Consider the following 22,500-nt stretch of genomic DNA (forward strand, 5'->3'; position numbering starts at 1 on the left):
GAGGGGGAAAAAAACAAAACAGGAGGAACGAAGAGGTTTTAGGCATAGTGAAGAGGAAAGAAGAGAGCAGGGGCATTGGGAAGTACGGAAAGAGAGAGTGGAAAAAGAAACGACAATAGTGTTCCTGTCTTTCTCCCTGGTGTACTGTATAACTCCTAAAGAATAGAGAGCTAAGCCAAGGCAGTGAACACGGTTGCTGTCACTGGGTTCACCTCTTGCCCTCTTAGCCTCTCCTCTTTATGCATTTTCCTTGGACGTCGCCCACTCACTCCACGCTCTCCTCTCCTCTTCTTCAAGACCCGTTCAGTTCAGGTTCAGCGGTTAACAAACATTGAGCGTGTGTGGCTTTCTACGGCTGACGGTCTGTCACAGGCCAACTGACTGTGCTGACAGCTTTGGCCGGGCCCAGGACAAAGTCGTCTGAAAGGGCCCCCACACCATCCAATACATACAATGTAATGAGGAGCCAATTCTGGGCCCCCTCTTTCCCTGGGCCCGAGACAAGTGACCAATTTGACAACCCCCACCCCAAACCACCCCTCTCCCCGTCGGCTGCCCTGACTGTATGTATCTGTAACGAGCACCGATGAGGCTTTGGTGGTATACACATACAGTCCAACATGTTGTTGTTTTCATGACAGCAGAACACAGCCATATGTTTGGCAAGGGTTACTTATTACCGTTGGCTAATTCTCTCTCTGTCATAAAACTTGTCCCCTCTCTCACACCGAGGTTTGCTTTTTCATGCTCGTCATTCCAGCAAATCACGTCAGCACTACGGTGATGTAATACATTGCTTTTGAGCACTCGTGCAGCATCATCTATGACATTTATGATGTTTAGATAGTATTCCATAATCTATTGCCTCAAGTTTGAAGTGCATTGGCTAACTTTACTTTGACACATTCAAAAAGGACGTCTGAGCTAAGAAGAGATGGTTTAGCCAAAACATATTGCTAAGGCCAAGTATGTCCCCCGCATGACTCATATCAATAGTGTTCCCTTGCTGCTCTGCCTGATGCCATATTTTACATATCCCACATTATACAGTCACAACTCAATGTCTTGCCATAATATCATCATGCATGTTGATGCATTAGCGCAACATACAGCCTTGATCAATTACGAGTCCCAGTATGTTCCATAGAGTGGCCGAGAGGAATCCATTGTACGCATCGCTAGACAGACTGCATCTACACTGGCCGATCGCCCATGATGATGAGATGGATCGGGACGTCTAAGCTACTGGGGGCTACTTAATATGAAGCAGGTTGGCGCTAGGGACGCTGCTGTGGGGAAACAACGCAAAAACAACTTCAAATCAAGATGTACTTATCAGATTCATTGCATTGGTAATGACCAATGCATGCCTTTGTGCGGAGAAGAATTTTTAGTAATAAAATCCATTCACTTCCTTGAAAAAAACACATGTAATCCCCACAATGATCTCCCCACGAATCACAATATCTTCATTGTGACGCGTGTCCCCCCAATAATATACCACCAACACAGTGGCGACTCCTATTGGAAGCTAGGGGAAGCACAGCCTACTGGAACTCAGCTCAAAAACGAACCATATATACTGATCAATATTGTCAAAATTCTATATACTGTATTTTCATGAATGCTACATTTAATTTCAACCGGTTGCGGGTTAAAATTGCAGTTATTTTAACATCTAGGCTATGATTTCTACCACATTCCCCCACGAGTGCACGATTTTGTTTGAGGAGTAACCATGGTGACGAGCAGTCTTTTAGTTCGGCAACTGACGTGTATGAGGGGAAGCATGCATACAGCAACAGCATGTTGCTTCACCTGAGCTCTTGCCGCCGATTGATGAAACATTGAGGAGCATTGGCCAATCAGAGTGCGTCTGTAATGCTGTGCGTTGTATGGAAAAACTTCCTGGGTAAATTTTAGACGGATGTGCTTCTCCTGGCTTTCTCGTAGTGATTGGAAGTTGGCTCTAATAAACCCGCCCTAGAGATGTTGACCACCAATATCAAATAAGTATTTTGTAAGAGAGATGACACTTTACCCGCGCTGTTCTTCAGTCTCATTCACGGACTGTACATAATTTTATATTGACACCACGAAGAGCAAAAGAGAACATGTCTTGAGATCGGTGTTGGGATTCCTACAGGGACAGTATTTGGACCATACAATCTATGATTTGCAAAGGAATTGGATAGGCATTTTGATGATTTGATGAACCTAATTCGGAGAGTGCTCTCGGGAGGCAACTGGTGGGTAAGTCATGTTTAGTTTACTACTACAGTGGAATCCGCTTATAGTGGTCACGTTTGTCCAAGCCAATTTGAACACTGTAAGCGATTGATTAGGGTAGAATGCCCTAATGTGGGACAATTTTTGTCACTTCAACTTTGGTGGTTTATTAAAATGTAATGACAACATTTCAATACAAACAAATTACACCCTTTTCATCCTCTGGTTATGCTCTAATTAAATAATACCTTTAAAAACTTGTTAAGTGTTTCTAATTTGAATAATTTGGATATTAATGTAAGTTGGTCAAAAACCATGGTTATCCCTAAAGTGGGACAATCGGTTTCCTAATGTGGGACAGTGTATATTAAAAGCTCTCTAAAACATGTTTGTTTAAAATATTAATTCAAAATGTGATCTGCCACTCTTTAAGACATATCAGCTACACATTTAGAGCATGTTTTATGAATTATTTTTACTTTCTTTATTGGTAAATAAGACTGAGACTGTTTGAACCCATTGCACACAATTGGTCACTTCAACATGGCAGCTCTATTTGAGGAAAGAACTTCCGGTTTTTGGACCCAAATGTTGTGTTGATAGCTGTGCTCCAGTATATTAGGCCAGAAAGACTGAAATACACCTTTGATATAGATTTAAATATCCATTTTCTTATGTGGACATGGTGTTTGACTTCATAGCAATTGTTTGACTTATTAAATTACTACTTTTACAACTGTCCCACATTAGGAAAATCTTGTGTCCCACTTTAGGACGCACCTATCCTAAAGTGGGACACTAATAAAATGGGTTAAAATAAAATATTACATTATTTTATATACACCACACATTATTTTCTGATGAACATATACCTACCAAACACATTTATCAAAAAAATTACAATGATGTTTTGATTGGAATTGATTTATACCCTAAAGACAAATGTGGCCAAATGCTATGTAATTTGCCATTTGATGGACTTCACCCAGGGTCCTTCTTCTTAATTGTAACCCCTCCCTGGAGTATTACTAGACATTTACTAAATCATGATATTATGTTAACATGATGATAGGGCTTTTATTTGGTTATAGTTTTGTAAACATTTACCAACTTGGGGCAAAGCTACACCCCTTAAACCTTAAGGTGTCCCACATTAGGCATCGTCCCACTTTAGGGCATTCTACCCTACTAAAACCGAATTTGTATTATTTCACCCCTTTTTTGTCTCTACCTGTCTGGCAAAAATGAGCGCTGAGAAAGACGAGGCTTACATGCATTTCAAAGCATAGACCACGCACGGGTCGTCATCTCTTATGATGTCAAATAAGTTTGTAAAGTTCCCATTCCACAAACGTTTTCTGGCGAGTTTCTGCACAGTGTGATTCAGGTTATGCATGCAAAACGCCGTAAGAATGCGCACTTAAAATCGCCACGCCGATAAATAACACACTGCTGCATAGCCTGCTGTACAGTAGTAGCCTACAACGTGTTTTTTTTGGACACCGTTTAAAAAAAGCCACGCAAAGAACTGGTTGGAATTGGGAAAGTCGCACTGGGCTTGCTGATGGCATAGGAGAGATGAGAAGGGCGAGGGGGAGTGGGAGGGATTCGTGGGGAGACGCAGTCTGTAAAGCTTAAACACAAGGTAGTCTGCAGTTGCAGTTTAAACACAAGGTAGCCTGAGGAATGCCAAGCTTCGCCAAAACATCTCGTTGGCTCGTTTTTGGTAAATTTTCATACGTTTCGAAGAGCCTATGTTTTTCATTCCCAGAATAAGAGAGACATGATTCACGTGCTTGCTGTCCGGTGTTAACTCGTTAGGCTACATTGGCTAGCGAGACAGAGGCATGTGTAGGCCTACACAGCCTCATCACCAGAGAGTTTCTATGTGAACAGGTTGCGTCCCCACTCAGTCGAGCCATGCCTGCAGTTCACTGGGGTGCTGTCGGGAGAGCGCAGCCCATTCACTGTATGGAGTTTGCACTCCTCGGTTGGCTCCCCTAGAGTAGGCTACAGTAGGCTACCACCCGGAAAAGTGGCGAGTTGAGTCTCGCGCAATACCCTTACAACCTATCTGGCATATACAGAAGCAGACGTCGGGAAAGGAATCGCGGGAGTAAAAAATGAAATGGCTACACTGAGTTTTTCAATACTTTTTGCACATGTTTACATTCATAAAATGACAAAAATGAACATTATAAGCGGATTTTTGATCACTGTAAACGAATTATTTAAACAGTATTTGTATAGAAATGATTCTGTCCCAAGCTTTTTGATCTATATAAGCGGTTGATTACTATATCCGTGACCACTATAAGCGGATTCCCACTGTATAGCACCGCCGAGTGCCTCAATGTTCAGTGCGGTGATGGCAAATTATGTTGTCGTAAAGTTACCGATGGTGCTTTTGTTGTGCGCAGCGTAGCCCACTGTTGTTTGTAGAAAAGAGAGGTGAGAGAGGTGTTTAATGTGCTGTAATCAAGGACGTCTTATTGGCTGTTGTTGTGGTCATTGCGGGATAAAGTCATTCGTGGCAGATGGACTGGCGCTAGCAGCCGAGGCCCACTCAATGCTTTGATGGTTTCCTCAGTATTACACAATATTTCCTGGCTGTCATCACAGGGCGCGTGTGACAACAAGCAGGGTCGAGAAAGACAGCGCATTTGTTGTTGTATAAGTTATTATTCTCTTCTTTCGTGCAGAGGGCTGGGCTGATGGGGATCTGGACTAGGCCTACGGGAAACTCTTACTAGTTTGTGACGCTTGTCTGTTAGGCTACAAAAGGTCTCCGGTTTTGTGGTGATGGACTTGCACTGGAATGGTTGATAGCCGAGCGCATATCCGAGGTTTTAGACTATGCAACCTGTCCCTTCTCTGACCTCTTGCATCGTGCACATCTCAAACCAGTTGCATCGTGCACATCTCAAACCAGTTTGGGATTTTTTTTGTGGAGCAAGCTTGTGTCCCTTTTACTTACACGTTTCACTTGCTGCAAACCTCATCATGGCCTATTAAATAGAGCTAGGCAAGAACTGAAATCCATGCCTATCGATACCTCTTATTATGCTGACGTCACCTGCGCTATTCTGTATTGTGCTTCCCCAATCAAAATTTCCACCCACCGCTACTGCACCAATATGGTAAATATTGGAAAAAAACTATCAGAAAGGAAAGAAAAATGTGTTTCCAAGTTAAGCCACGTTTGGTGTAAATACAAGAATTGCACAACCACACCAAGCAACCATCTTGCACCCAAGCCCAGAGAGTAATCTCCATGGACAAAACAGTGCGTACTTGTGATAAAGATCATCCCTATTATGCCCCAACACTCATCACAAACATCTCCGGGGTGGTTTTGGCTTTATTCCCAACTCAAGTGGGGGAAAACACAGACAAAAAATGGGCACTGCATTAGCATAATACTGTCCTCTGACCATGTGAATGGTTCTGTGATTCAAATGAAGGTCTTCTTCCTCCCATTCCTTCATGATGAAAACCAAGATTCCACTTTATGGCTTTCCAGATGTTCCAGTTCCACCCCATCAGAGCCTCCATTAGCATAAATGAGGTCTAGTCAGGGTCTCATTGAGGTTACATTATGCTGACACTGATGAGCCTCACGTTAGACTCAGAGAGGTGAACCAAGTTCAAGTTCAACGTTCAACTTGAAACAATTATCTGTTGCTATGAAGTTGCCACTGAAGTTGTGCCAGCAGTTTCAACCGTGACTTACTTGACTTAAGCCGTTTGCTCCTCTTGGGTGCAGAGGCCGTTGAGGAGCAATCTCCATTTCACGCTTTTCGCTCAAGTTCTCCCCCAGCAAAGATAAGATATTCCTCACTCTTTTCTCCAGCTGTTCCTAGGGAGACCTTATCCCATTTTCCCTTGATGATCTAACTTCCCTGTCTTCTCCATTTCTCGAAACCATAGTTGCTAACTAAATGAGCTACGTTGTTATTTGCAATGCAATTTCCCATTGGCAACTTCCCAAGTTGCTAACTGGCTAGCAACTATTCTTTCGAGAAATGCTCCCCAGATTTGTAAATGTATGAAATCAAACCAGTCTCTGACTAGCAGTGATAGCCAGGCCTTCATGGTATGTTCTTCAGTTAGATAATGGCTTTGGCACAGCACAGCACAGCACAGAAAGGCTTCCAAGGCCCCAAGCACCATCAACCACATTTTCTGGGTTTCCAAAATTGTGTACACAAAGTATGCATCCGCCAGGAAGTGAGCCCATTTTTATGAAGAGCAGCCAGAAATCTTTAATTTATAAAAAAGCCATCCATCCGGGCCACATAGGCCACAATAAAAAAAAAAACGCATCCAAGTCACTCACATATTCAGGTCCCTGCTTACTACTGATCAAAATGATGCTACTGTAGTCTGCTAGTGATCTTGGCTGTGATTATGTCCTCGATTGTAAGTCAATTGGTTATAAAGCGTCAGCCAAATGCAATGTCATGTAATGTAATGTAATAATCAAAACAGACATACTCACCACAAAGGGCTCCAGGCCAGTGTTACCCGCGCTGCCGACAAAGATCCCCGAGCTGGGCTCGAAGGTGAGCCGCCCGTCCCCTCTCTGGAACGCCACGCGATGGTGCTCCTCGCAGTCCATGTAGAGCCGCACCTCGTGCCCCTGCACGGCCAGCGTGAAGCGTGCCCACCTCCCCGTCAGCTCCGCCATCTTGAAGGACGCCGCCTCCTGTGTGTCGCCCGCGCCGGGCTCCGTGTAGTACAGCACCACCCGCTGCGAGCCGTCCTCCACCGCCGCCAGCTCCACGCCCAGGTGCACCACCTTCTGCATGGCGTCGGTGATGGCGAACAGCACGCCGCCATTCTTCGTGGTGGGCTTGGCGGTGACCACGATGGCGAAGTCACGGAAGAAGGGGTCGGGAACAAAGGTGCGGGCCAGGCGGCCCACGTTGGCGCCGGGGCTGAAGCTGTAGGCGGGGAAGCCTTCGAAGCCTGTGATGAAGGCCACAGCCGGGGGAAGGGGTACGCCGATCAGCTCCGTCAGGTCCAGCTGGCCACTGGTGCCCCGCTCTGGGAGAGAGAGAGAGAGAGAGAGAGAGGGAGAGAGAGAGAGACAGAGAGAGAGAGAGAGAGAGAGAGAGAGAGAGAGAGAGATGGATACAAAAACATGTTACTAAAGAAACATATACTGTATATTAGCATGCACTGACTGGTCCCCCGCTCTGGGAGAGAGAGAGAGAGAGAGAGAGAGAGAGAGAGAGAGAGAGAGAGAGAGAGAGAGACAGAGAGAGAGAGAGAGAGAGAGAGAGAGAGAGAGGGAGAGAGAGAGAGAGAGAGAGAGAGAGAGAGAGAGAGAGAGAGAGAGATGGATACAAAAACATGTTACTAAAGAAACATATACTGTATATTAGCATGCACTGACTGATTCCCCGCTCTGGGTGTCACAAAGAGAGAGAGATGGACAACAAAGACAGATGTTACTAAAGAAACAGGCATAACTCACATACTGTAACACACACACGCACACACACACACACACACACACACACACACACACACACACACACACACACACACACACACACACACACACACACACACACACACACACACACACACACACACACACACACACACACACACACACACACACACAAAACAAATCTTGGGCGTCAAAGAGAGACAGAGATAAAATGGCATACAAAGACAGATGTTACTAAGGAAACTCACATGAAACACACACACATTGGGAGAAAAACTGGTCACCAAATATATACATTTTCACCCACGCACACTTAACACACTCATCACACATTGACACATGCAGTGACACAGAAAGACGGAAACTCTGCTTCTACAACAGCCAAGAGATTGCTTCACATTTCTCATGGATGTCCAAGTCAGCAGCGGGGCTCCAGGGGGACCCTGCACGCTGCATACTAACACGTCCCCCAGCAGCCTGCACACATCCAGCTGTGATCTCATCCCTCTACATCGCCATCTCTCCATCAACTCAAACAGTGCATACAGTACAGGGCAGGGGGGAAATCGAAGACGGTGGTGGGGAGAGAAGCCAAAACACCTCACGGTGCAAAAAGGACAAAAAGAATGGAGCCGTGATGCAGAGGCGGAGGGGAACAGCAGGAGGAGGAGAGAGAGGAGGAGGAGACGTGGACATAAAGGAAAAGAGATATGAGAGAGAGAGAGAGAGAGAGAGAGAGAGAGACAGAGACAGAGACAGAGACAGAGACAGAGAGGTACAGAAATCCAACCCAAGTAAAAACCTAAGGTCCCTGCAGGTAGTCAATGCATTGATGGCCAAGCCTCTCTGTCTCACACTGCATTGATCTTCCTCAGTGAGCTTCTGTTTTCCAGCACAAAAGCAAAGGCCTCCAATTCATCACCACCTGCCAAACAGACTAGACAGTCAAGCACAAGCATCTGCCAAAACTGAACTCTTCCTCCTGACACTTCTAAACCCCACATCGCCACCATCCTTCACCCCTACACCCACGTTGCGACGGTTCGCTCAGTGCCGAGCACACACATGCTCCTCGTTACGGGACACAGTGCTGCGGAAACAATCGCTCGCTCTGTACGAAAAGGCAGAGGGATTATGCTAGCTCCGCGCATCTGGAAGGCATTACGCAGGCAGGAGAACGCAACACCGGGGCTGCAGGACGTGTGCTCCTGTTCAACGGCCATAGCCGAGCCGTCCACACCAAAGACAGACCCCTGCCGCGTCTCTCTCCAGGCCCCCACAACCCAGCGGGAAATGCCACAGTGCCATTTGTGAAGGCCAATTGTCTGCCAGAGTTGCTATTTTTGTTAAGGACAGATCCACTTTTGGGTATGCACAAATATTAAACACGCAGGGCAAAATAGCACAGGGGAGGGATGGCTAAAATTAGACATTGTAGAAGTGATCCTTTGTATACTTGGAATCATTTTACTGTAGCTGTGCAAACTGCAAAATTCTAGCAGGTAAGCCAAGCGGTCAACCGCCCCCCAGAAGACAGCAGAAAGCCCAGCAGGGCTCTGACACTGAGCCAACGGTGTCATAATAGGCTAATACAGAAAAGGACTGGGTTCTTATACCCCCACCTGGTTGCAGAGGGGCTACATAAGATATGTGAAGTGAAGTGAAAGCCCATTGGGAAACTCCAACTCCCATTGTCATTGTGACAGAGCACTCCACAGCACACAAGTGCACACTGCACACAAGAAAATTGCATTTCTGCCTCACCCGTGCAAGGGGGCAGCCCTCAATGACGTCCATAAGGAGCAGTGCGGCAGGGCAGTAGCATGCTCAGGGTACCTCAGTCATGGAGGAGGATGGGGGAGAGTACTGGTTGATTACTCCCCCCACCAACCTGGCGGGTCAGGAGTGGAAAATATTGAATAAGCTAGGCCAGTGAACAGTTTCTCTGGAGCTGGTGTGTCTGTATTCAAATGCAAACATGTGACAATGTGACAGCAAGACAGATGTTCCTGGCCTCTCTGCACTGACGCATCCTAACAGGAAGACACAGAGCAGGTGTCCCTGGTTCCCAGGGTGCAATTGGGACTCGCTGGGCAGATATCACTGCAGCTGGATGACCCAGAATTATGACATCATATCTGGCGAGGCGACCACGCTGTCATCGTTTCAGGCCCGTATACAAACAAGCTGTTGGCTAGCCCCACACTAGCCCCTGACAGGCAGACACAAAACATGAACTGCACTAACCTCATTCGCATATTTATCCTCATTAGGTGAACTAAAGCTCGCTAAGTCTGACTCGGCACTTCTTCATACTGAGATCAGGATTTTTCCTTCCCCCTAACCATCATCGAACATTTAACGCTGGGAGAATCTATGAACTAAATACTTATCAACCACTCGGCAAAATACTTCGCAGATGTCTTTACCTCACCCCCTGAAATTAGCACAAAGGCATCACTGTTGACTTTGGAGGGCTCCTGTTTTAACAGGAGAACATTTTACTGCAATCTTGCCCTCATTAGCAGCGTTGCCGTAATGGAACAAAAACGATCTGCTAGGGTCCCTTTTTGGCAGGCCACAGCTGCTGCTGGTTAGGTGAGTGTGGCTGCGGCGACACCAACCAGGCTCAAGAGAGAGAGTGAGATAGACGTCGAGGGTAGTTATCTACGTTCGGGTTCATTTATGACCGGGGGACTGTGGAAAGATCGACAGTACCACAGCTTCTGTACAGCCCTTGCCTGCTCGCTGGCCTGCCTTGATGGAGGAAAGAAAAGTGGGGCATAGTGCATAATAGGGCGGCCCAAAAGAACACACCAACAGGGAAGCCCAAAGAAGGGGACAATGGGGTAAATTGTCCCAGGCCCAAAGAGAGGAGGGGACCAGAATTGGCTCCTCATTACATTGAATGTATTGGGTGGGGACCCTTTCAGATGACTTTGTCTTGGGCCCTGGTCAAAGCTGTCAGCGGCCCTGCACACCAAAACATCTGCTTCATTAGCTCCAGTCCATTTAAATGATTCATTACGTCTCAAAGAATTAAGAGCATAATGCTTTTTTCTTGAAGAATCATTGATCATTTCAAACAGCTGTTTACAGTACCAAAAAGTAAAAGGTAGAAAAGACGTGCTTTTAGAACTTTAAAGTTGGCAGTTCTGGAGGTCTTTCCTCCTCACCTGACATCACACAATTTAGGAAAAAAACACAATGCTATAAACATTTTACAGGACACCAACAAAGAAGTTGACAAATTGCCCACCATCCTTCTGTTTGTGTGTATGTGTGTGTGCATAAAATACATGTTTATACGTCCTGTGTATGTTTTTCGTAGGAGAGTGCTAGAGTGACTGTGAGGCATGTTTACACTGGTCTAGCTCTAGAGGTGCTCTTGGGGAAACACTCAGGGGGTTCCCCCCTCAGAAATACACTCACGGTAACACTGAGCTTATTCAGCATAGACGCACCTCCCTTTAGCATCCCTCCTACAGCCCGTGTTGCCAGATTGCTAACCCACCCAATTGGGCTACTTGGGATGGCCGTCTGTGGGTAAAATCGGGAAACATTGGCTATTTGGCGTTTTTTTCCTGCAGTTTTGTGCCCATAGAAATCAATGCAATTAGTTGAAATTGGGCAGAATTTAGCACATTTTGGCAGTTCTTGAGAACCTTTTGGGTGGGATTTGATCAGACACATCTGGCAACACTACCTACAGCTAAACCAGAGAGAGTAGAGAGAGAGAGGTTCCATTGGCCCATTGTTTCCTGGTTCTATTATTGGGGGGGAAATCCCCCTTTAGGCAGACCTAGGCAGACCTGAGGACTGTTCTATTTAATGCTAGGAGCATTATGACACGCCCCTTTAGGCAGACCGGAACCTGGTCACATTAGGTGCCCATAGCAACCTATTACATTGGCTTATTATATGGTTGTGACGTCATATGTCGAATGCTCCATTCATTTCAACGGGGCTCCCCAACGTTCGGACGTCTGTTATTTTTCGATAACGGACGGGTTGGTCTATAACAGACCGCTGTCAATGGCAACAAGACTTTTCACTGCTAAAGCGACTTTTCAACAAGACTCTAATCAGCTGCTGTGATAGACAGCACCCGTTGTCCTGGCTACCGCTGTCAATGGCAACAAGACGTTCACTGCTAAAGCCACTGGCTTGTATACAAGTCAGTGGCTAAAGCGAATGTTTCATATCACTCCGCAGGGGGTCCGGTCTTTTGTCACTCTAAATCAGCTGCTGTGATAGACAACACCTGTTGTCCTGGCTAGCCTACCTAGCTGTTGCCTAGCGGTGTTCCACAACGGCACTGTTTTGTTTTGCGCAGCAACAATCTTAACATTAAATAGGTCTAAAGAAATGTCCCCGCATGTGTGAATCATTTAAGTATATCCATATAATAAGCGGGTTATCTTTCGGCGAGTCGGTCGCTTTGTGGAATAGCAGCACTTCAGAGAGAACAAGACCCCTCCGCTCCGCGTCGGGGTCTAAAGATTCTCTCTGTCGTGCTGCTATTCCACGGTAGCGACCTTCTCGCCGAACGTTAACCCTTACATATCTCTATATACTTAAAGAATCTCTGGATAAACCATCTGTAGATGGAGCCAAGATGGCTTCTATACGGTGTGAGCCACAGCCACAGCTTCTCAGAGGGGTCCAGCTGTGCACTGCACGCTCCTCCTCCTCCTCCCCCTCCTCCTGCCTGCCTCTCTATCCTCTCTGCTCTGTGTCTTGGCTGACAGCATGGCTAATAGGGACAACATCACGTGCTGGGCCATTGCAAAGGGACACAAGGGGACGCATGTGTGGATGCATGTGTTGTTGTTAGCAAGCATGCTGGGAAATAAGCATAGCCATCAGCCAGCTGGGGTCAGACAGCGGAGATGGAATGCAGCAAAAGGAGTGACTGCAAAACACTATGGCTCTAAAGAAGTTGAGCATGCATGGATATATCTTTGCAATCTGTTCACTAAACATACACAAGTATTATTGTTCATTATCAAGTGACCAAGAATTTCAGAGACGTGACAGTGCCATATGCAGTGTTATTACTGTAGTATATATTGCAAAAAATGTAACTTTCACATACAGTGTATTTTAGTATAAGGTACATACTATATCTTCCACTGTGCTGTGGCTGCACTGCAAGCCTTGTTGCAGCATTGCTGTGTTGTACTTTTTTATCGGCAATGTGCTTCCTCTTGACCTTTACACAATGTCACTGTGACCTATACTGCTTTTTATCATATGCAATTTCCTTCTCATTTGTTCAGTACATAGAGCATGTCACTTGAACTTAACAGCTCAACGATTACCAATGACAAAACTGTGTTTTTTGTCATCTGCTCTGTGCTGGCATTGGTTCAATGTGCAGTGGCGCATACAAAGTAATACACAGTACAGTATCATACCACATTCCTGTCACAATGTCATCGCTGTAATAGTTTTTGGATCAGATTGACCAAACGGTACAGTATACGGTTGAAAGAATGAACGCATTGGGAGCTTAATGACCCCCAAAGAAACATGATCTCAAAGAACATACCCCGTCTTATATGCTACATCTAATATGGCCTTTCACCAGCCTGTCAACAACCACTCTGCATCACCTGGAAATGTTGCAGCCAGTTGCAGAAACAAAGTGGCGGTGGGAACAGGGGTTAGGCACAGATATCCTATAAAAGGGCCTATAGCAGGAATGTCAAACTCAGGCCCGGGGGCCAAATATGGCCCGCAGAGTCATTTTATTCGGGCCGTGAGATCATGTCAAATGTGTATTACAATTGGCCAACATACACCATTAATGTATGGTGTAGCAAGACTTGAACATGGAATTTGGTGCGTCACAGGAATATGAGGCCAATGAAACAGCTCACACTCATATGCAAAACAATATGTGCAGGGACATTTGAACTACCATACATGATTGGAAAGAGTTTGTTTGAAGACTATATTAGTATTAAGTGCACACACGCACAATTTCAGTGATTTTTAAAAAAATATTTAGTTCAGCCCGCGACTTTGTTGTAGAATTTGATTAAGGCCCTTAGTCAATTTGAGTTTGACACCTCTGGCCTATACTGTACGGAGCACGAAGGTGGAGCATGGCGCAGCCTACAGTACGGGAGGGCAAAGGCGTAAAGGGCAATGAGGTGTTTTGAAGAGACCTCGTATTGTATCCCACGGTGCCAGAAACCCCTAAAACCGCTAATACTGTAGCTGTGGTTTTTATAAGGTTTTCTTTGGACAGGAGCAAAAGAGTCTGTCAACAATGGCAAACCCCAACGCCACATGCTAGGCTATACTTCTGTTTACCTTTTCACAAGGGTCTTTTATTCAAACAGACATGTTCTCTGTGTTGTAAGTACATATTAATTCAGTACACGGGATCCCCCGGTGAAGGAAACAGAGCTTTGACCTCCGTAACGTTGGCAACCATGCTCCCGCATGGGAACAGCAGGGACTTACCCTGACCCATACGAGTAAAACTCAGCCTGACAGCTCTGCAATAATATAACAGATACGTCGACTGATGCTGAGAGTAGCCATGCACACCCCTTTTTTAGTAACCAATTTCAGTGCAGTACAGTGCAGTCCACTGTCATGTAGGGGGTGAGGGGGGTGGGGGTTGGGTTCAAGCAACCAACACTGACAGAAAGGACCCTCATACTCCATACACCCCCTTTTCAATCACCAAGCAGGGTTGCACTGTAAAGTGGGGGGTAACTTCTAAGGCAACCAATGCTAACAAGCGAGGGCACCTCATGGAAAATAATGACCAACATGCTTGCTGGGGGGCAGAGCATGTAGCAGCAGCACTATTATTGTGCACAGAGGGAGGAGAGGTGTGTGTGGTGTTTATTTGCAAGGGGCCCAAAAGGTGTAGAAGCAGCTCCTTCCAATCCTTTAGTTAAATTAAACACCAGGGTTAGCGCTAAATCAATAAACAAAATGGCTAACCCTCTGCTCCTTCACACAGCTTCCTGGTCAGCATAGGAAAATAGCAGTGGTGCTCAGATTACCTTGTATTGACCACACTATGCAATAGGCAGGGTTGCCAGATGAGGTTAACGATTTCCAGCCCAAAAAAATGCTGAAAACCTGCCTTGAAGCACCCAATTCTATTGATTTCTATGGCCAAAAACAGTTTTTTCTGCAAAATCATTTTTTACCCGCAGATGGCCATCCTAAGCAGCCCAATTGGGCGGGAAACTGCCCAATCTGGCAACTGTGGCTATAGGGCAGGAGGCTGTGAGACCAACCTGACCACAGTGGTAGGGCACAAAAAAGGCACCATTGTGTTGTGCGGATGTAAACAAACCCATGGCGATCCTGGGAGTCAGCGGAGGGTGGCTAATCTACTGCCGTCCACGGAGCAACTGGATATGGCAGCCCAGTTCGTAAAACACATGTCTAGCTAATCAAGGCCGTTAAACTCCTGTCAGGTAGATTAGACCAGGTCTTCATCTCATAGTGAGAGAGGCTAGGAGTTTGGAGATGGGATGACTGGCTGGTCTAGGCTGGGCTGTACCATGGTCCCATTCACATCTGGCTGGTGTTCAGTTATAATGGGCTGCTTCATTGAAATGAGCCACCAAGAAGCCTTCTTGTCTTCTTCACAGTTACTACATTACATGACATGACATTACATTACACTCAACTGATGCTTTTATCCATTGCGACTTACGGTTATTTTACGGCAACAGTCCCTGGAGCAATGTGGGGTTAGGGGTCTAGCTCTAGGGCAATTCAGTCATGGATGGAGGTGAAGGGAGAGGTAAGGGTGGGATTTGAACCTACAATCCACTGATCTCAAGACCTAACCATCAGTGCCTAAGCAAGTGCCCTGCTCGCTCCCCAATATCTCCGCCGCCTGTATGCTCCCATTCAGACCTGGGCTAATGCAATGCAGGTTTCCCATTACTGGTTCCCTTACACAGCGTTGCAGTCGTTAATCTTTGCGGATTAGTCATCAAATAAAAGACACCAGATGCAGCACAAAGTATGAGCCTTCCAGCTCTCTCCTCTCTCTCTCTCTCTCTCTCTCCTTCTGCCCACTGTGAACATTTCACAAAACTGCTGCTAATCTACCATTAAAAGGAAATCAACCAGGAGTGATGCAATGTCCTGACTGGGGGAAAAACGATGATGTTCAGCACACATTAAGACGCTCCAGGGTTTTTGTGGCGCATCTTCTCAGCTATGATTTACAGTAGTAGCAGATGAATTTGCCCCAGTGGTTGGGAAAACTGTTCATAAACCCAGCAGAAGCTTCTGTGTGTTTGTTCAATATGGCATTGGTGCTAGGAGCCATATTAAGTTCAAACACACACACACACACACGCACGCACGCACGCACGCACGCACGCACGCACAAAACATCACTGGCTCTGACAAGCAGGACAGAAGATCAGCAGGAGACCAGATCAGAAGTAAAATTAGAACATTTTGACACTGGCTGCTGGTGGTGCCCTACAGGTCTGGTGAGAATGATCTCTGGAATTCCATCGATTCTCAATTAAAACAGATCAAGCAATAATCTCCCTCTCAGTACAGCGCTGAACAAAAAGGCAAAAGAGAATAAAGGCAATAAATTCTCAGTTGTGAGTGACTCAACTGAGTTTGAAGGCAATGCGATTGTTTTTGACTCTGTCTCTCATCAGGCAAATGAGTTGCAGCTTGGGCAGTAAACGCTTGTTTGTCTGGACGGGTTGCAAGAGTTGCTTTGCCAACAGGCCATGGCGACTAGGTGGGAGGAATGCAAAACAACAACAGCCACCTAATAGTCCAGCGGGGTATACTTAGAAGCTGGTTCAGGAGTAAACCAGGTTAAAGTGATACTGTACCATTTTTGTAAATAAGCTCATATTACACTTCCCCTTCAGTTAAATGACCGAGTTTTACCTTTCTCCTGTACTTTCAACCACTTTCCTATGAGACCAGTTGGCCGTCAGCTGGTCTCATAAGACTCAATGTTAATCGCTAGCTTGGAGGTAAAATTTGCAGGGCTGTAGTACTCGAGTCCGGACTCGGACATTAGTCCGGTCTCAAGTCCGTTTTTTTATGGACTTGGACTTGTCTCGGACTCGGTATTGTTTGGACTCGGACTTGTCTTGGACTCGGACAATGGTCTTGCCAAATTAGGCTTTTGGACTCGCCGGGTCTGTCATTAAGTTTTGTTTAGAACACTGGCCATTATAGATTATAAAGTGGAGCTTGAAATCCAATAACAAACAAGTTTGTCTTCACATCCATGCCACATAGGTTATCTTCTAAGGTTCACACTATTGACATTCATCCTTTTCATTATCAAACACTGACCGACATGTGACTCGGACTTGACTTGGACTCGAATCTTTTTGGACTCGGTCTTGTCTCGGACTCGAACCTCTTCGGACTCGGACTCGTCTCGGACTTGACTAGTACTGGTCTTGGACTTGTCTTGGACTCTACAAAGGTGGACTTGACTACAGCCCTGACAAGTTGCACTGCCATACTCAGACTGGTTGAAAGTACATGAGAAAGGTAACACTCAATCCATTAACTAAGGGGAGGAGTCATATGAGCTTATTTCCAAAAATGGTACAGTATCACTTTAAGCAAAGCAGTAAATCATCTAATAGAGCCTGGAGTCATAGGTGAGCACAGATCGGGTCGTGGTGGTGCTAAAGCACCTGCACCTTTGCCCCAATGGACAAAAAATGCCCTTTTTGAAAGTTCCTTTAATGGATTTTTTCCCAAACAATCATCTATGGTAAATACACTACAGTATATAGCCTCTACATTCAAGTAAGGCAGCTGAAAGTTCGACATGCCCCCTGCTCCCACCTCGAGCACCTGCCCCACAAAATGTCAGTGCACATCACTGCCTGGAGCCCTCATTTTCTTAACTTAACCTGGTTTACTCCTGAACCAGCTTCTTTGTACAGGCCCTTGGTGGGAGAAATGCAAAACAACAAAAGCCACCTAATAGTCCACTGCAAGCACCAATATCTTTATTGCACCTCAGCTCCCTGTGTCTTTCATTTAGCCGTCCCAAGCGTCTTGAGAAAACAGAACCTGACACCGGCCAGCCATACCATACCTTCACACAGCTGCAGCTTGTCTCAGATTGTGGCCGGCTCAGGAGCAATATAGGGACTTAGCTGCGATTTTATCAACCGTTTCGGTTTTCTCTTGAAAGTTATTCACCCCAAACAGTGATTACCATAGCTCCCAGCAGGGGGCGCTGCACTGGTCTGCAGTTGAATCTGTGATGAGCAGACCTGAACGTACCCTAAGTGATAACAACTCTTTCCCTCAAGAATGGAAGGAATTTTTGGGAAGTTTATGAACCTCCTTTTCAAGGAAAACCTACCCCAGCCAACCGCCAGCAATGTCAGTGTCGGTTGAAAGAATATACAGATGGCTAGTTAATATGGTGATGCTCATGGAGGATCATTCACAAGGGGACCCTGAAGAAAGAGGCCACACACAAGTGATAGAATGTTACGTTTACAAAACACTCCATGCAATTCAAATGATGATGATAATGACAATGATTATGATGATGCTTATAATCATGGGGATGATGATGATGATAATGAGGATTAAAAACGATTTTGAAACTAATGATGATTATGATCATGAGGATGGTGTTATGGCTTATGATGATGGTGATGATTTTAATCCCGATTGTGAAACAGAGAGCAGAAAAATGTGGAAATTACTTTCAGACCCTTTAAACCTGGTCAAACAAACTGCAAGTGGTCTTCCAAAAAACCAGGCCAAACTCACTGCAAGAGAGATCCTGTAAAAAGTGAAACAAGTATTTGTATTGCATTTTGGCTCCACGTATTGGCCAGTGAGGAATTTCATTTCAACCCTGCCCCCTTGCCCCCTTGCTCTTTCTGAGGATGCATGGCCGGCCCCTTGGTCTACATACAGGGCTGCATGCTTATATGGGTCAATGGGGCGGAACTGTAGAGGGCGGGGGGGTCTCATATTGGTGGTGGGGGCCCTATTGTGACCTAAGCAGGCCGTATGGGGGGCCAAATCAGGGTTTTGCCCTGGGACCCTGTGTGCAATTGTTCCGCCAATGGGCCATACATACAGCCAATCATATTGTCCTCAGAGCACCTGAAATGGATACGCTCTGTTGACACTAGTTGTTATCACGGTGTCCTAGTTGCTAGTGCAACTCTGCAGAGAATCCCCAGTCAACGGGTTTGAAAACGTCAACTTGAGACTATTCGTTTACGCTAAGGACTTAAGTGGGAGTTTTCCATTTTAGGTTGTTGGTTTTGTTTGAGTTCTGGTGGTCAACGGGGACGTGACGGCAGGTCTTTCAGAGGGGAGAATCTGTCAGCACATCCATTAGGCATCATCACTCACCTTAGATGAGTCTTTTTTACCAAGGGGACAAAGAGAGTGGATGATGTCAGAGGGCAGTGTATTTGCAAAGCAGAGAGTGAGCGTGGTGAGTTGTTGGGCAGTGGGTCTCTAAGCCAACAGCTACCAAAACAAATGAGTACTGCTGACAGTGTACACAGGCACACACACACACACACACACACACACACACACACACACACACACACACACACACACACACACACACACACACACACACACACACACACACACACACACACACACAGTGTCATGTGTACAGACATACATCATCACAGACACGCACGCACACGCATCCTTATGCGCACGCAAACATAAAAAAACACAGACACACACACACACACACACACACACACACACACACACACACACACACACACACACACACGCACGCACGCACGCACGCACGCACGCACGCACACACACACACACACACACACAGGCTACCGTACTTAACAAAGCACACGTCTGTTCCCTTGCACTTTACCTAGCAGTCAACAGATGCATTAGCGTGGATCAGGGTCGGCAGGCTGCAGGACCTGATCAAAGGATTACAGCAGCATGAGGGGGATGAATGGAGCTCATTCACACACTAACGCACCATAAGCACCCAAACATAAACATGACTTATGTGTTGATGCATAAACACCGGTTGCAATGTAAAGACAAACACAGACACCGACGCACATGCCCGCATGCATGCACGCACGGACGCATGGACGCACGCAGGCACGTATACATACATGTGCGTGCGTGCACAGACACCCATACACACTACAGGCAGACACACCGTGACACAAACGCATACACATACGCAAGCACATACACGCATACACATACGCAAGCACACACACACACACGCACAGGGCGCTCACAGACACACACACACACACACACACACACACACACACACACACACACACACACACACACACACACACACACACACACACACACACACACACACACACACACTCACACACACACACACACACACACACACACACACACACACACACACACACACACAGAGAGAGAAACACACACACACACACAAACATAGACACACACATAAACACACACACACACACACAGACACACAGACACACACACACACACACACACACACACACACACACACACACACACACACACACACACACACACACACACACACAACCTGTCTGATCTGAGGGGAGCATAGTAGTAGTATTCTCCTGACTGGCAGCCATGGGTCTCTTTGGGTAATGTAACCCTGCGACCCCTCGCATGACCTTGGCCTTCATGGGGCCCCAGCGTGGGGGGACTGTCACAGTCATGCACATTGCTACTGTTGAAGAGCCACAGTGGCACATCCAGTGATGTAGTGGGGATTTTAAAAGTGGGGGTACGCTATTTGTGACGTCATCAAATAACCAGGCAACTTATCATGTCAAAACCCCCCTATTGTCTTACTGACGTACTGTCATTCTTCTCCGTTTTCATCTGTTCGGTCCGTCACCTGCAATAGTGCTATATGCTCCTTCCTTTTTGTATTCAAACATGGGCAGAAGGTTTTTTTAAAATCTCACCTCAGGAGAAGTGGGTGGACTGCGTACCCCTGCGTACCACGCCCACTACACCCCTGGGCACGTCAGAATGGAGGCTTCAGAGAGGGCTACCAACATGACGATTTTGGATAATTTTTTAATGATCTTTTATCTCTGATGCATGCAGTGACCGATTGAAGTGGTCATGCAAAGAATGGACATCTAAAGGACTCTTAAGTCATATGACTGACTGTCACAGTAAGGTACTCTGCTGCTGCTGTAGAGCCACAGTGGTGCAGAGACTTCGCTGAAGCCTGACTATTTTTTTTATCATCTTTAATCTCTGACACATGCCATGATCCTCTCTCAAAGCCGTCATGCCCAGAATTGACATGAACGACTCTAATGTCACATGATGAATATAGGCCTATGCGTAACTTGGGCCCACCATCACAATATTAAAATCACAGCAACAAACAACCCCTTCCAAAATATAAGCCAAGCAGCCAAGACCCCCATCGCTACCCCCAAAGTTTGCCTCGAACACAAAAACATGCACCCTATTTACAAATATCAGGCCAAGTTGAGTTCATCAGTTTTAGCCTTGACTTTGCAGTGAGACTAATGCACCATGAGGTCATAGCGGAGCACAGGTCCAGAGCTGCCTGATACCCGTGACTATGTAAACTCAGTGAAGCCGGCTTATTTGGCTCAAAATGCCCAGAGCTCCATAGCAGGGACTTGGAAAGGACTTACAGTCAGAGTTTGGTAATAGGATTACAGAGTATACAAACTGCAAGAAAAGGGGATGATTTCTAGAAAAGCTAAGCCCTTTGAAATTATGACGACTTAATATTGCAGATTTATTGACCACAAATTTTGAGGGCCTGTCAGATGTGTGTCTGTGGGTGTTTGTGAGACCATTATGTGTGTGTGGTCCAACAGTATGAAGAGCTTTTATTTACACAAATGAAGCATTAGAGTTAGCAGCGTCCAAGTTTGACCGGGTGTCCGCAGCTTGGTCCTGTGTGTGGAAATGACTTGAAGAATACAAACACTGCACAGGATGCTTAGGGGTGCTTGGGGTCAGGGAAGCTGTCAGGGGGGACGGGACAAAGGGATCTGTTGTTGCGGGCCCAGGGAGAGAGGGGGGTCAGAATTTAATTGGCTCCTTATTACATTGTATGTATTGAGTAGGGGGCCCTTTCAAAAGATTTTGTCCCAGGCCCAAAACAACACAACTGGAGCAGTCAATAGTCAATACAATTACAAGGACACTTCAAACCTGATTAGGAATGGATTAACAACTTAGTTGGAACAGAAATATACATGAATACCTAAATCGGGATATAATTGTGTGATCTGATCTGATTAAACTGTTAATTGGATTGGTGTTAGCAGTAGCCTCTTTGCGCAGATGGTAAGATGTTAACACATTGCTGTAGAGTTTCAACCACATCATAACAACATTGCTATGACATTACAGAGAGCCTTAAGTAACAGATTAAGACTTGATCATTACAATTTTGTCGCGGTAGGGTTATAACATAGACCCTGCACAAAAAGGTCAAGACATCCAGCCTAAACACACACACACATACACATACAAGTGAGTCAGAAATTTGCTGAAGTTAGTTACCATACAAGGAAAACAAAACCACCCTTGCAAGCCCATTGTTTATGTCATGTATTATCAGAGACACAGAAAGTGTAGAAAGCGAATGATATACAGTGTGTTTGTGTGTGTGTATGTGTGTGTGCGTGCATGCCTGCATGCGTGCGTGCATGCGTGCGTGTGTGTTCGTGTGCATGTGTGTACGTATGTATATACTATGACCATGTGTGATTGCGTGAATGACCCATGTAGTGTGTGCGCTTGTA

The 22,500-nt window shown here is 45.9% G+C and overlaps 1 protein-coding gene across 1 annotated transcript in view; it reads right to left on the reverse strand.

Moving 5' to 3' along the window:
- col15a1a (collagen, type XV, alpha 1a) overlaps positions 1-22,500 on the reverse strand; it is a 157,434-nt gene that overhangs the window by 84,233 nt on the left and 50,701 nt on the right. Inside the window, exon 3 of the mRNA XM_063206312.1 lies at positions 6,731-7,278. Coding sequence (XP_063062382.1) covers positions 6,731-7,278 — 548 coding nt within the window. The remainder of the gene's footprint in view (positions 1-6,730; positions 7,279-22,500) is intronic.

This window comes from Engraulis encrasicolus, chromosome 9 (assembly GCF_034702125.1).
Source record: "Engraulis encrasicolus isolate BLACKSEA-1 chromosome 9, IST_EnEncr_1.0, whole genome shotgun sequence".
NCBI classification, from domain to species: Eukaryota; Metazoa; Chordata; class Actinopteri; order Clupeiformes; family Engraulidae; genus Engraulis; species Engraulis encrasicolus.